This window comes from Toxorhynchites rutilus, chromosome 3, assembly GCF_029784135.1.
Source record: "Toxorhynchites rutilus septentrionalis strain SRP chromosome 3, ASM2978413v1, whole genome shotgun sequence".
NCBI lineage: Eukaryota > Metazoa > Arthropoda > Insecta > Diptera > Culicidae > Toxorhynchites > Toxorhynchites rutilus.
In genome coordinates this window covers 233,642,517-233,655,073 of record NC_073746.1, presented here as the reverse complement: position 1 = coordinate 233,655,073, position 12,557 = coordinate 233,642,517, and the positions used below count along the sequence as shown (strand labels likewise).

Here is a 12,557-nt window from a genome sequence, read left to right as displayed (position 1 = left end):
AGCGAGATGAACGAACAAGCGGTCAAAGGCAAAAAGAGCGTGAAAAAAACAAAATTATTCAGTACGATTTGTTCGCTCGTCGAATTCACACGTAGTTCTTACTAGCAAACACGATGGCACCGAAGACTAGTGGAAAAGCCGCCAAAAAGTCCGGCAAGGCGCAGAAAAACATCTCGAAAACGGACAAGAAGAAGAAGAAAGTCCGCAGGAAGGAATCCTATGCTATCTACATCTATAAGGTGCTGAAGCAGGTCCATCCCGACACCGGTATCTCGTCGAAGGCGATGAGCATCATGAACAGCTTCGTCAACGATATCTTCGAGCGTATCGCAGCTGAAGCCTCGCGTCTGGCCCACTACAACAAACGTTCCACCATCACGTCCCGGGAAATTCAGACCGCAGTCCGTCTGCTACTACCCGGTGAACTTGCCAAGCACGCGGTTTCCGAAGGTACCAAAGCGGTGACGAAGTATACCAGCTCTAAGTAAAGAGCTGGTCCCGAAGGCGTTGATTCCGAAACAAGTCAAAAAACAAAACGGCCCTTTTCAGGGCCATAAAATCGTCTTTAATCTAAAGAGTTTATTGTTTTGTTATCACTCGATATCCCCATCTTGTTCGGCTAGAACTCCCTGTTGTTGTTTACAACCCCCCAAAACTTCTTCCCAACCCCTGCCGCCGAGTCCTTCAAATACCGATGCATCCATTCATGCATGCCCATTCACGATTCAGTGGTCGTCAATCCAGTTTGCAACCAGTCGACTAACGGCCGCGAGTTCTCCAAGTATCTTTTCTCAAGGCTAGAGGCGAATGAACTGAATGAAAAATTTAAAGCCTCTTAACATCAAAACTCACTCGTGCTCATGCTTTCATTGTTCTACCAACAAATCATCTCCCCGGTGATTGAGAATACCCAATTGACACGTACTTGAAGCAGCAGCAGGGCCTACGACGCATCATCGGCTCCACACTCCATCGAATCCAAAACACAATCCCATTCCCTCAACCATCCAGAGACTCCAACGCATCCGGAAGAAATTTCTTTCGTAACACAGTTCACAAGGTCGGAGGTTCACGGGAGAGCCTGCCTCGATACCCTAGTAGTGAAATTCCACCAATTTATTCAGAAGTTCGGAGAGAAGTGCTTCAATTCCGAACATTCGATTTTCCGGAACCTTGTACAGTCGAAGTTTATTTAGAAGTAAGATACTGTTACATACCGTCAAAGTCATTGCACCTAGCGTCAGCGATAAACATGATTGACAGCGAAGCGGAAGCAGCTATGACAGCCGAATAAAGTGCGCTACACATGCAACGTCTCGTCACCGTGAAGTCAACGTAGAGAAATGATTTTTTTGACGTGGGACTACGTCTAACCGGAATATATGGAGGGTAAAATGAAAACCTAAACACAGAACATGCAGGAAAAAATGAAAGATTTCGAATGCTTATAGCTCGAACATTTCGTACTGGATAGGAGAGATGTTTGCATCACTTGATAGGGAATATTTCTACGCATCTATCGCAACTAACAAAATGTTGTTTTTCATTAGATAAACAATTGAATAACTGTAAAATATTAGGCGTTATCTAAACGCCCTAACTGCATCGTTTTGATTGGCCCGATTTACGGTTTCCCTAACACAACCATCAAAACCAAGCAGCCTTGGGGAAATCGGCATTGCAAATACATGAAAGTAGGGGGACTTTTGTTCTCATCGAAAAATGTTCCCTAACACAGACTTTAAAACCAAGCAGCGAAATCGGCATTGCAAGCACACGAAAGAGCCTAGAGGCGAGTGAACTGAAAAGTTTAAACCCTCTTAAAGCCAAAAAGAAGAAAAAGAACACACGAAAGTAGGGGGAGCTTTTGTTCCCACCGAAATGTGTTCCCTAATAGAGATTTCTGAACCAAGGTGCCTGGAGAAATCGGTATTTCAAATTCATGCAAGTCGGGGGTATTTTTGTTCCGACTGGATTAGAGACGAATGAACTCTCAGAGTTTAAAGTCTCTCTAATTCAATACCTTCCCTTCCGACTGGAATGTGTTTCCCTAACACAGACTTCAAATCCATGAAGCGTGGGGAAATCGGCATTGCGAATTCATACAAATCGGGGGTATTTTTGTTCCGATTGAAATGTGTTTCCCTAACACAGACTTCAAAACCGAGGTTTCTGGGGAAATCGGCTCTGCAAATAAATGCAAACTGCGAGTACTTTTGTCCTCGCTTGCCTTTGTGCAGAGTGGAATATGTCTGTCCTAACATGATCTTCTAAACTTAGGAACCTGGGAAAATCGTGCAGCCACTAGAAGCGAATGAACTTCCCAGTTTCAAGCAAATTCGAGATTCGAGAAGTATGTACACTTTTGGGATGTAAACTTCAGAGGGAAATGTAAAATAAAATAATCGTTTGATAATTTTTTTTTTTGTCTTTATTGGAAAGATTTTCAGCCTTAGGCTGGTTCATCAAACGTTTGATAATTCTTCCGTACATATATTTTGTTCTAGTCATCATACCAAACGTAAAAGGTCCGTCATTAAATTTACTTGTAACGAAGAACAATCAATCACAATAAATGAATTGACTTTACACGGCATTTGTTCATTTTTTTCACTCACAGAGCAAATATATTGAACTCAATTGAATTTGGAAACTGTTTCATTCAATCAAGAATTTAATCAATACAAACGAATGATTGCTAAGCTAAGGTAGTTCCACGTGAACCTTTTTTTTTTTTTTTATATATATATACAGTGCTTGAATGCTGCTTATAATGTCTTGACACTAGTGGTGAGCCTTATTCTTAATATATAGCTACAATGTCCAGAGCTTAATCTTGGTAATACGGATTAGGGACTAGGTTACGCTAGATGAACACAGCTGAAAGACTGAAGGACTGGAAGAATAGTGAAGGGATTTAGTCGTAAGCAATTTATTTACTATATTTACTGAAATCACTGTAATATGAATTTGATGAATTTATAGGAAAATTATATTCTCCAAATTAAATTCGAATCGTGGTAATTTTATTCCGGCACTGACCCTACTCCTAGCAGGTCACAAAATAATATTTAATATTTAATTCCGGTAGGACCATCGTGGGCATCTGTCCGCGGCGGCGGCGGATGGACTAGCAGCTGTCATGCTATTGAGAACGGCTGCTGGCGCGGATGGTACTTCTTGGCCGGTCACTAGGGGCTGACCGCTTACCCGGATCCGAACAACCAATGCACCATTCTGTAGGGAAACTTTCCCACCCGCCGAGCTGTGGTAATTCGAAACGGTCCGATCGGGCGATTGGCCGGAAACGGAACACTTCCGTCGGATTGCACCCGGTGTGAGACGGCACAGTGCTGTTCGGGATCGAATTTCGTCCCTTTATTGGTCTGCGCTGGACATCGGATGCGTCCCATTGTGACCGGGGACTATCACAGATAGATAGAGTATGTGGCTTTGGCCACTAGAGGCCACCAGAGGGGACGAAATGGCCTCTAGAAAAGTTGGCGCTCCGAAACAGTACCTAGCATAGTGCGAGCACAAAACGAGCACGTCACCCGACCGCATCCCTAACACAGCCGCCGAAAGTGGACCTTCAGCGGGGTAGCAATTTTTGGAAATTACAAACTCCGCTCTTTAATACAGCTCGCTCGCACGCACGCACGCAGTATTAGGAGAAGACACAGACCGTAACGGTACGGAACGAAACAAAACAAAACAGGGAAAAGCGCTGAAAAAGCAGCAGAGGAAGCAGAGAGATGTCGGACAATAACGCAGCTACCGAGGCAGTCGGCGAGAGCCCGTTGGCGGCACCAGCCGTGGGCAGTGAGAAATCGCCGAAAAAGGCAGGCGGCAAATCAGCGGCGGCAGCAGCAGCAGCGAAGAAGCCGAAAAAGCCCGCCAACCATCCACCGGTTAACGAGATGATAGTGGCCGCCATCAGGACGCTGAAGGAGCGCAACGGTTCATCGCTGCAGGCCATCAAGAAATACCTGGCCGGCAACTACAAGGCGGATGTGGCGAAGCTAACTCCGTTCATCAAGAAAGCGCTGAAGAACGGTGTCGTCAAGGGCCTGTTTGTGCAAACGAAGGGCACTGGTGCGTCGGGCTCGTTCAAGATCCCCCCAAAGGCCAAAAAGGAGTTCACCGGGGAGAAGAAGAGTGGCTCGTCGGCTAAGAAAGCACCAGCAGCAGCGAAAAAGGGTACCGCTTCCGGGGATAAGAAATCCAAGAAGGCAGCCGCCGAGAAGAAGCCGAAAAAGGCTACCGCTGCTGCTGGCAAGAAGAAAGCTGCCGCTGCTACCGGGGAGAAAAATACAGCAACCGCAGCCAAAAAACCGAAAGCTGCTGCTGCTGCTGCTGCTGTGAAGAAGGTGGTGGCCAGCGAGAAGAAAACCAAGGCAGCGAGTGCCAAGGCTGCCAAGAAGACCGGCAGTGTGAAGAAAGCTGCTGCTACCGCCCCGAAGCAAAAGCCAACGAAACCCTCGAAAACCGCCGCACAGAAACCGAAAACGCCAAAGCCAAAGAAAGCAGCAGCAGCTCCGAAAAAAGCTACCGCTGCCAAAAAGTGAACAACGTAGCCAGTAGTAGTGGTCCGACTAAAACAACAGCACAACACGAGAAATCAAATTCAGTCCTTTTCAGGACTATCAATATTGTTTTAAAGCAAAAGAGTTTATTTTATTGTTTTCCACTTATCATAGAATATTGTGTAAAACTACAATCAAATATTGTTGTTTACTTTCGCATTTTCTTCGACCAGGTGCAAACCGTCATATCCACGGCTAGAGATGTCTAAATTTTTCGTTTACTCGATTATGGATCAATCATCGTTGGGGCATTTTACAATAATCGATTCATTCGAATATATATATATTTTTTTTGTTTTCTTTCGATAACAGGAGTAGGTTTGTTAGGGGTGGTGGGTTCATGAAAAGCAATCGATTGGGATGAAGTGTGTTCGGTTGGATTGAGATTGATTTTTAGGTTTCTTCCTTGAAGATACCTTTCCCAGGGAGGGAGGACTGTCCATCTTCAGATGATTCAGCATTTAGTGCAGTGCAGTTTGTACTGCCAGGCGCGATTCGCGAGGACGGCGGTATGGTGTCGACATCTGGATACGACATCAATTTGTATGAGGCAACAAACTATTCTCTATCAGATTAGTCGGTCCGAAGGCAATTTTGAATTGTTAAAATTTGTATGAAATTTTTTTCTTTGCATTATTTAATTACTTGAAGTACGTTGTTCTGACCATAATTTAAACTATTTTCTACAAATTTTAAGATATTCTCACCAAAACTCACAACTGTAATGTAAAATTATTTTTATACACAATTTTTGTATGACATTTTTTCATCGCTTGCAGACAAAAGTAATTTTCATTTACATAGAGTACTACTTTGATTTGGGAAAATAATTTTTATTTTAAAAATGTGTTCATTTCTGCTACAAACACATATAGTCATGCAAACTCCCCCAACTTGTAATACGAAGCTCAATGCCATCTAATCTACGCGAATAAGTAGTAACACACACAAAATTGCAACATTGGCAACAGAGTGAGAGTGAGAATTACATCAAATATTTAAATGTTTACAACTAATTTCATTAGTGTATCCATCTGATCACATGGTGTCTGGGACGAGACACTGCCAATACAGGGGGAACCCCCGCCGCTGATTGGTTGATTTTTGTAAACAAACCAATTCTACACTGTTGCCAATTTTGTGTATGCTTCTACTTATTCGCGTTGACGGCGGAATGGTGTCGACATCTGGATACGATGTTAGTTTGTATGAGGTCAGCTATTCTCTATCAGATTAGTCGACCCTAAGGCAGTTTTAAATTGCTTAACCCTCCTGTACTCGCGTGCAAAATCATAACACGTATACTCGCGCACGGTGTCACAGACCGAAAATTGAACTTCTCTGTAATGTTGCTATTGTGTATTTTTCAGGCTTCGTTGGCATTTATTTGAAGAAGAGGGTATGATTGAATGAAAAACTCCAAAAAATATGTTTTTGTCGTCTTTATTAAGTTTTAATAGTCATCTAAATCAGCCTCCTCAAGACAGAGTAATTTTTGACACTCCAACACAAATAACGAAATTCGAATTTTTCACTCTTGTTAATAAAAAGTAAGCAACTGAACATAATTCATGGAAGTATAAGGAGCTATAAAATAACATAAAAGCGTATTAATAGATTGTGGTTTCATTGGAGTAAGAATCAGAACATTGCATAACTGCATGCTCGAAACAAACATATTTTTTACATTTCATGCAGTTGTTGCGTGTTTTTCGGGTCTTTTATCGAAGAGAAGAATGTATAACGACCTTTTAGATAATTATCAGATGATAAAGATTTTGGAATATAAAGTTTGCATATTTCTAATATTCTTATATGCTGTATTCTTGGTAAATTAAGAATTAATGCTTTTTTTTAGATGGGGCAGAAAAAGATTATATAAAAGGATTTCTAGGAACTTCCTTTTCTTTTTCTTGTTTTCTTGTCGATATATATAGATGTATAGTGAAAAACGTCGTAAAACTCGAGCTAGTGCTCTGAAAGTTAAATTTTCATTTCTCAATCTTCGGCAATGGTTTTGTTTGTATTGTTGAAAGCATCGTTATTTTTTCGACACTGATGCCAGACAAGATCGTCGAAACAGCTATAAAAACCACTCAATAACATGTTATTTCTGAGTCATAGCGTTTCATGTAATTAAAATCAATAGAATAAAATTGTGTTGATATCAATACAATTATTATTTCTACGTTTAATGGGTCTATAATGTAAGTTCTAGCAACTTTAACATTGGGTAAGAAAATTGTATTGTAGAGCTCGGAACACCGCCTATGCTTTCAAAAACAGTAAACGGAAAAGTATTACATTCAATCAAAATGCCTCGGCCAACGAAGAGCGTTAAGGCTCTCCAACGTGAGTATGTGAAAACAATACGATCAACGAAGGAAACATTAAGGAATTATCCACATCGAGTTACTATGCGGAAGAACTTGTTAATACCAAAAGGGCCCCAATTCGCATGTCTTATAAATTTGCTCATGTTACGCTCGCGTATAATCAGAATTTTACTTCATATACAGATACACCTTCTATACATATTTATATCCGCAATTGTTCGTGGGAACATATCGTTCGTACATTTTACATTTACAGTATTGAATTGTTATTTTTATTTTCAAATTTATTCAAAGACTCGTGTCAATGTAGCGCCACACAGTCTGATAAGTGAATTGATCTATTTACGTGTGCTTTGCTCTTCTCTCACAAACACTATTACCCAATTTTTACACGTGGGTTTACCTATACTACTACCATGGCTAGCTTCCACCTTCACCTTAAGTAGAGGCAAAGAACAAAATTGGCAACCGCGTAGAAGTGATTTGTTTACAAAAATCAACCAATCACCGGTGGGGGCTCCCCATCTATTGGCTGGTCTCGTCTCAGACGCCACGTGGTCAGCTGGATACACTAATGAAATTAGTTGTAAAAATTGAAACATTTTATGTAGTTCTCAATTTCAATTCTCAATCCCGCTCGAATGTTTCTATCGACAGAAACACGAGAATATACTGTATATGTTACTATGTGCAACGGTTTACAAAATACAATCGAATACAAAATTAAAAAAAAAAACCAAACTAACAAACAAACAAAAAATACAAAATGAAGGTTCTCAAATGGGGATCAACACTAGGGTAGGAGCCTACCTGTTGGTCTCAAATGTTCCTATCTCACGCCTCCACGAAGATCATATGACGACATTTTTAGATCGGGCGTGAACTGGAAACGGGAGGTTCTCAAATGGGGATCAACACTAGGGTAGGAGCCTACCTGTTGGTATCAAATGTTCCTATCTCACGCCTCCACGAAGATCATATGACGACATTTTTAGATCGGGCGTGAACTGGAAACACACACCTGGTCTTGGCTCCGAGAACGGGTGTCGAAAGTGGCTAAGTGAGGGGGTGCGAGCGAGTCAGAGCGCTATATCTCTCCCGGGGAAGGCCTCCCGGGTCATGGAGGCCTTGCCAACCCGCTGTCTCCCGGGCAAAGGAGATACACCCAGAAAATGGAGCTACGTTCACGAAGAATACTCAGAATGCGATCGCCCGAGGAGGGTCCCCGAACTGGAGCTGGTCCTGGAACGGGCGTAAGAGCGAGCGGCCAGCGGCTGGAGGGCGATGTGCAAGAGCGGGCCACCAGCCGGGTTCAACCCGAAGAGCTACCGCCACACGGAAACAGCAGCCATCGACATCACCAACGAAACGCTGCGCCTACGAGGCGTGTTGCGACTGTCAGACGACAGTCGTCCACACTTGTGGGTACTACTAGGCGACGGATCATGTGGACACATGAAATGAATGAATTCGTGATCCGCGCCTATTACATCTGCACTGCTTTGGAGACGGACATGAGCGGTCGCCCTCGAATACTCGCAATGTTCGAGGAAGCGTATCCAGAGTTCGTCGGGAGGCTTGACCAAAACGCGATGAACGCGAGGCGTAGAGCGATTGTACGCAACAATATGCTCTCCCAAACGCAAGTCGACGAGATCAAGCAGCAGGTGCAGAGAGAACTAAGCTCCAGAACAAGCAGAGCAAGCGATGTGTCGAGACGAAGTTCAGTACGGCTGAGCAATTCATTCGCGAGTGGGGCACGCGAATCAGCACCAGTGGAGGCCACAGTACAACAACCCCCTGAGCCGGAAGATCCACAGCCAGATCAACAACTACTACGCGATCTGGTCTTCCATTACGACGAGGCGATCTCACAGTTCCGCGACACGGACCCTTTGTCGCGCCCCAGGATCCCGAAGTTGCAGCATTCCCGCAGGCTGACAAGTGCAGTAAAGCTCATGAACGAGCACGTTCTTCCGCTGCACTTGGTTGATGCTGAGAACATGGAGGAGCTGCAACTGAAAGTTTACTGTGCTGCTGTGGCGACCGCCAAAAGTTTAGGATACCGTATTAGGCCAAGAGGCGGACTGCTCCAACATCTCCGTGAAAGGCGTGAGCCTCCATGGCGAAGGAGATTGGAGCAACGGATCCTAAACAAGCGCGCCGCAATTGGAAGACTGATGGCGTACAAAAGAGGCAGCAGATCGGCGAAATTATGTCGCCAAGTTGCTGTGATCGTGCGGCCTACTGAACTTCGCCAGCTGGGAGCTCACCAGCTGACGGAAAAACTCGACACACTGGTACAGCAATTGAGCGTCCTAACTAAACGGCTGAAACGTTACTCTGACTCTGCAAAGCGCCAGGAACAAAATCGGATGTTCAGAGATAACGAAAAAGCGTTCTACGACCACATTAGCGACGAGAAGCCCGACTACCGCGAAGGTTTGCCAGATATTAGCGATGTGACGAACTTCTGGGCTGGTATTTGGGAGACCCCAGTAGAACATCGCGACGGGCAAATGTGGTTAAGACGGGAGGAGGAGAGTTGTGGTGAAATTGGAGAGATGCCAGCTATCATCGTCGGAGAGAACGATGTCCGCGAAGCCTCGCGGTACCTGAGGAACTGGGCAGCACCGGGCCCCGATGGTGTCCAGAACTTTTGGCACAAGAAGCTGACCGTCGCACATCCAAAGATAGCTGAGTGCTTCAACAAGGTGCTACGTGACCCACACAACCTTCCTGAATTCGCCACCCGTGGCGTCACCTTCCTCCTCCCGAAAGACAGCAACACATTGAACCCATCAAAGTACAGACCGATAACGTGCCTATCGAGTCTGTACAAAATACTGAGCAGCATAATTACCGCCAAAGTTTCTGCTCACTGCGAACAGCATCACATCATCGCAGAAGAGCAGAAAGGATGCAGGAAAAATACGCATGGCTGCAAAGACCAGGCCATCATCGACGCAGCCATAGTCGGCCAGGCGGTATATAACCAGCGGAACCTAAGTATGGCCTACATCGATTACAGGAAGGCTTATGACTCCATACCTCACTCGTTTCTCGTCCGGGTATTGGAGCTCTACAAAATTGATCCCGTCGTCGTTAGGTTCCTGCAGCATGCGATGAGGCAGTGGAGTACGTCTCTGCACCTCAGTGATGGGGAAAATGTGTTGCAGTCTAGAACGCTGCAGATAAAGAGGGGGATATTCCAAGGCGACTCTTTCAGCCCGCTTTGGTTTTGTCTGGCACTGAACCCCCTCAGTAGGACGCTCAATAGAAACGGTCATGGCTATAAAATAAGGTATGGCGACGGCGCCCACGAAGAAGTGACCCATACCTTTTACATGGACGATCTCAAGGTCTACGCTGATTCACGTCAGCGTCTAGGTGTAGCTATCCGGGTTGTCGAAGACATAAGCAGGGACATCTGTATGGAGTTCGGCCTCGACAAGTGTCGCTGTGTCCACCTGCTGAAAGGACAACTTACCGAATCCGGAGGCTACGAGGTCTATGACGGCGAGTTTATAAGAGACATGGTTCGTGGCGAATCCTATAAATATCTTGGATTCCGACAGCTCACCGGGATTCGCCACTCCGACATCAAGACGGAGCTGCGAGACAAGTTCTTGAGTCGAGTGAACTGTGTCCTGAGGACTTTCCTCAACGCGGGGAACAAGGTACGCGCGATCAACACATTCGCGGTTCCCCTGCTGACCTTCAGTTTTGGTGTAGTCAAATGGAGCAAAACTAACCTAGAGGACCTTGAGAGGAGGATGAGGAAAGCATTCAAAGAGGCCGGAATGCACCATCCTCAATCGGCACTGGAGAGAGTTTCACTACCACGCAAAGAAGGGGGACTTGGAATCGTCGACATTTCTGCACTGTGTGTTGCCCAGGTACGACAACTGCGCGAGTACTTCGCAGAACGCGCCAACCAAAACGCGCTATACCGGGCTGTCTGCGCCGCCGACAGAGGATACAGCGCTCTGCACTTGGCGCAAGCGGAGTACCAACTCAACTGCAATCTGCAGACAGTGGAGGAGAAGATTGCAGCTTGGAAGCAGAAGGCAGTGCATGGTGCCCACCCCCATCAACTGGACCGGCCACACGTCGACAAGGCCGCATCTAATCTGTGGCTAACGCGTGGTGAACTCTCTTCAGTAGTAGAAGCCGACATGATAGCCATCCAGGACAGGATAATGCCGACGAGAAACTGCAGGCGGTACGTCTGGCATCAAGACGTTGATGACATTTGCCGGATGTGCCATCAACCAGGTGAAAACATAGAGCACATTATGGGAGGCTGTCCCGTTTTGGCCAACGCAGCCTACACCGAGCGCCACAACAACGTGGCCCGTATTGTTCATCGACAACTGGCGCTCCAATGTGCTCTACTGGAAGACAACGTACCAAACTACCGGTACCTGCCTGCACCTGTCCTGGAAAATGACCGTTTCAAGCTGTACTGGGATCGCACTGTTCTGACCGACCTCTCGATCCACCACAACCGCCCAGATATAATGGTTTACGACAAGAGCGACCGCAAAGTCACCATCATCGATGTCGCTATTCCACTGAACCAGAATCTGGAGGAGACCCACGGTCGCAAAATCTGCAAGTACCGACCATTGGCCGTGGAGCTCAAGGAACTGTGGGGGCTAAGGGAGGTCCCAAGAATTGTTCCAGTCGTTCTCTCTGGAACTGGAATTATCCCGAAGACACTTCTGGAAGCGCTAAAGGTGTTGAACATCGAGAAGGAATTGGCCGGCATCCAAAAGTCGGTCATCCTTAGCACCTGCGCGATTGTCCGACAATTCCTCGGTCAGGACTAAAACAGCACGAGCATGCAGATACGTGCATTCCGCAGAGCCTAGTCCCCCTTTGGCATTCAGAAGCCCGGGGGCAGGTGAAAATTCTGGCTAGGTTCGCCTAGTTAAGAAGTGAGATAAGTCTGCCAAATGAAAAAAATCGTTTGTATTATTAAGCCAATTGATATGCGAGTTGGTATGTGGTGTGAGTCAAGGTTTTATTTTTGTTTGTTTGTTTTTTTTTTTTTTTTTTCAAATGAAATGTAGTTGTGTAGGTGGTAGTGTGGTGGTGGTTTTTTTTTGTTAAGAAACTAAAATTGATAAACTCTTTTGGTGACAAACATGTTGTGGTCCTAAAAAGGACCGTTTTGTTTTGGGGGTATTTGTTAACCTCCAAACCCGTATAGGGTACGTCCCTGACGTTTCAGCGCGTATACGACATCCATAGCAGTCACTGTTTTACGCTTGGCATGTTCGGTGTAGGTGACAGCGTCACGAATAACATTCTCCAGGAATACCTTCAGCACTCCTCGGGTTTCTTCGTAAATCAGACCAGAGATACGTTTGACGCCCCCACGGCGGGCTAGACGACGGATAGCGGGTTTCGTGATACCCTGGATGTTGTCACGCAGTACCTTGCGATGACGCTTTGCTCCTCCTTTACCGAGTCCTTTGCCTCCCTTGCCGCGTCCAGTCATGTTGGTTAATGGGAAAGAAAGTTACTGACGAAAGCACAGGCGCTTGTCGATCTGAGCGTCGAACGAGTATAATGAAGAAAAAAGGAAGGAAGGAAGGTATTGAATTAGAGAGACTTTAAACTCTGA

At 45.4% G+C, this 12,557-nt stretch overlaps 3 protein-coding genes across 3 annotated transcripts; 2 read left to right on the top strand and 1 right to left on the bottom strand.

The window, feature by feature from the left end:
* The first annotated feature begins 70 nt into the window (after window positions 1-70).
* On the top strand, window positions 71-535 carry LOC129777580 (histone H2B). Its single transcript, XM_055783946.1, has one exon. It carries the CDS (start codon window positions 114-116, stop codon window positions 486-488), a length of 375 nt encoding a protein of 124 aa, XP_055639921.1. The 5' UTR covers window positions 71-113; the 3' UTR covers window positions 489-535.
* A 3,076-nt stretch (window positions 536-3,611) lies between these two features.
* On the top strand, window positions 3,612-4,651 carry LOC129779475 (histone H1B-like). Its single transcript, XM_055786959.1, has one exon. It carries the CDS (start codon window positions 3,756-3,758, stop codon window positions 4,566-4,568), a length of 813 nt encoding a protein of 270 aa, XP_055642934.1. The 5' UTR covers window positions 3,612-3,755; the 3' UTR covers window positions 4,569-4,651.
* Window positions 4,652-12,072: 7,421 nt separating this feature from the next.
* On the bottom strand, window positions 12,073-12,483 carry LOC129774630 (histone H4). Its single transcript, XM_055778410.1, has one exon. The coding sequence runs from the start codon at window positions 12,429-12,431 to the stop codon at window positions 12,120-12,122; it is 312 nt and encodes a 103-aa protein (XP_055634385.1). The 5' UTR covers window positions 12,432-12,483; the 3' UTR covers window positions 12,073-12,119.
* Window positions 12,484-12,557: the final 74 nt, after the last annotated feature.

Coding starts and splice junctions, on each gene's coding strand:
- LOC129777580 (XM_055783946.1), top strand. CDS start 114: ATGGCACCGAAGACTAGTGGAAAAGCCGCCAAAAAGTCCGGCAAGGCG.
- LOC129779475 (XM_055786959.1), top strand. CDS start 3,756: ATGTCGGACAATAACGCAGCTACCGAGGCAGTCGGCGAGAGCCCGTTG.
- LOC129774630 (XM_055778410.1), bottom strand. CDS start 12,431: ATGACTGGACGCGGCAAGGGAGGCAAAGGACTCGGTAAAGGAGGAGCA.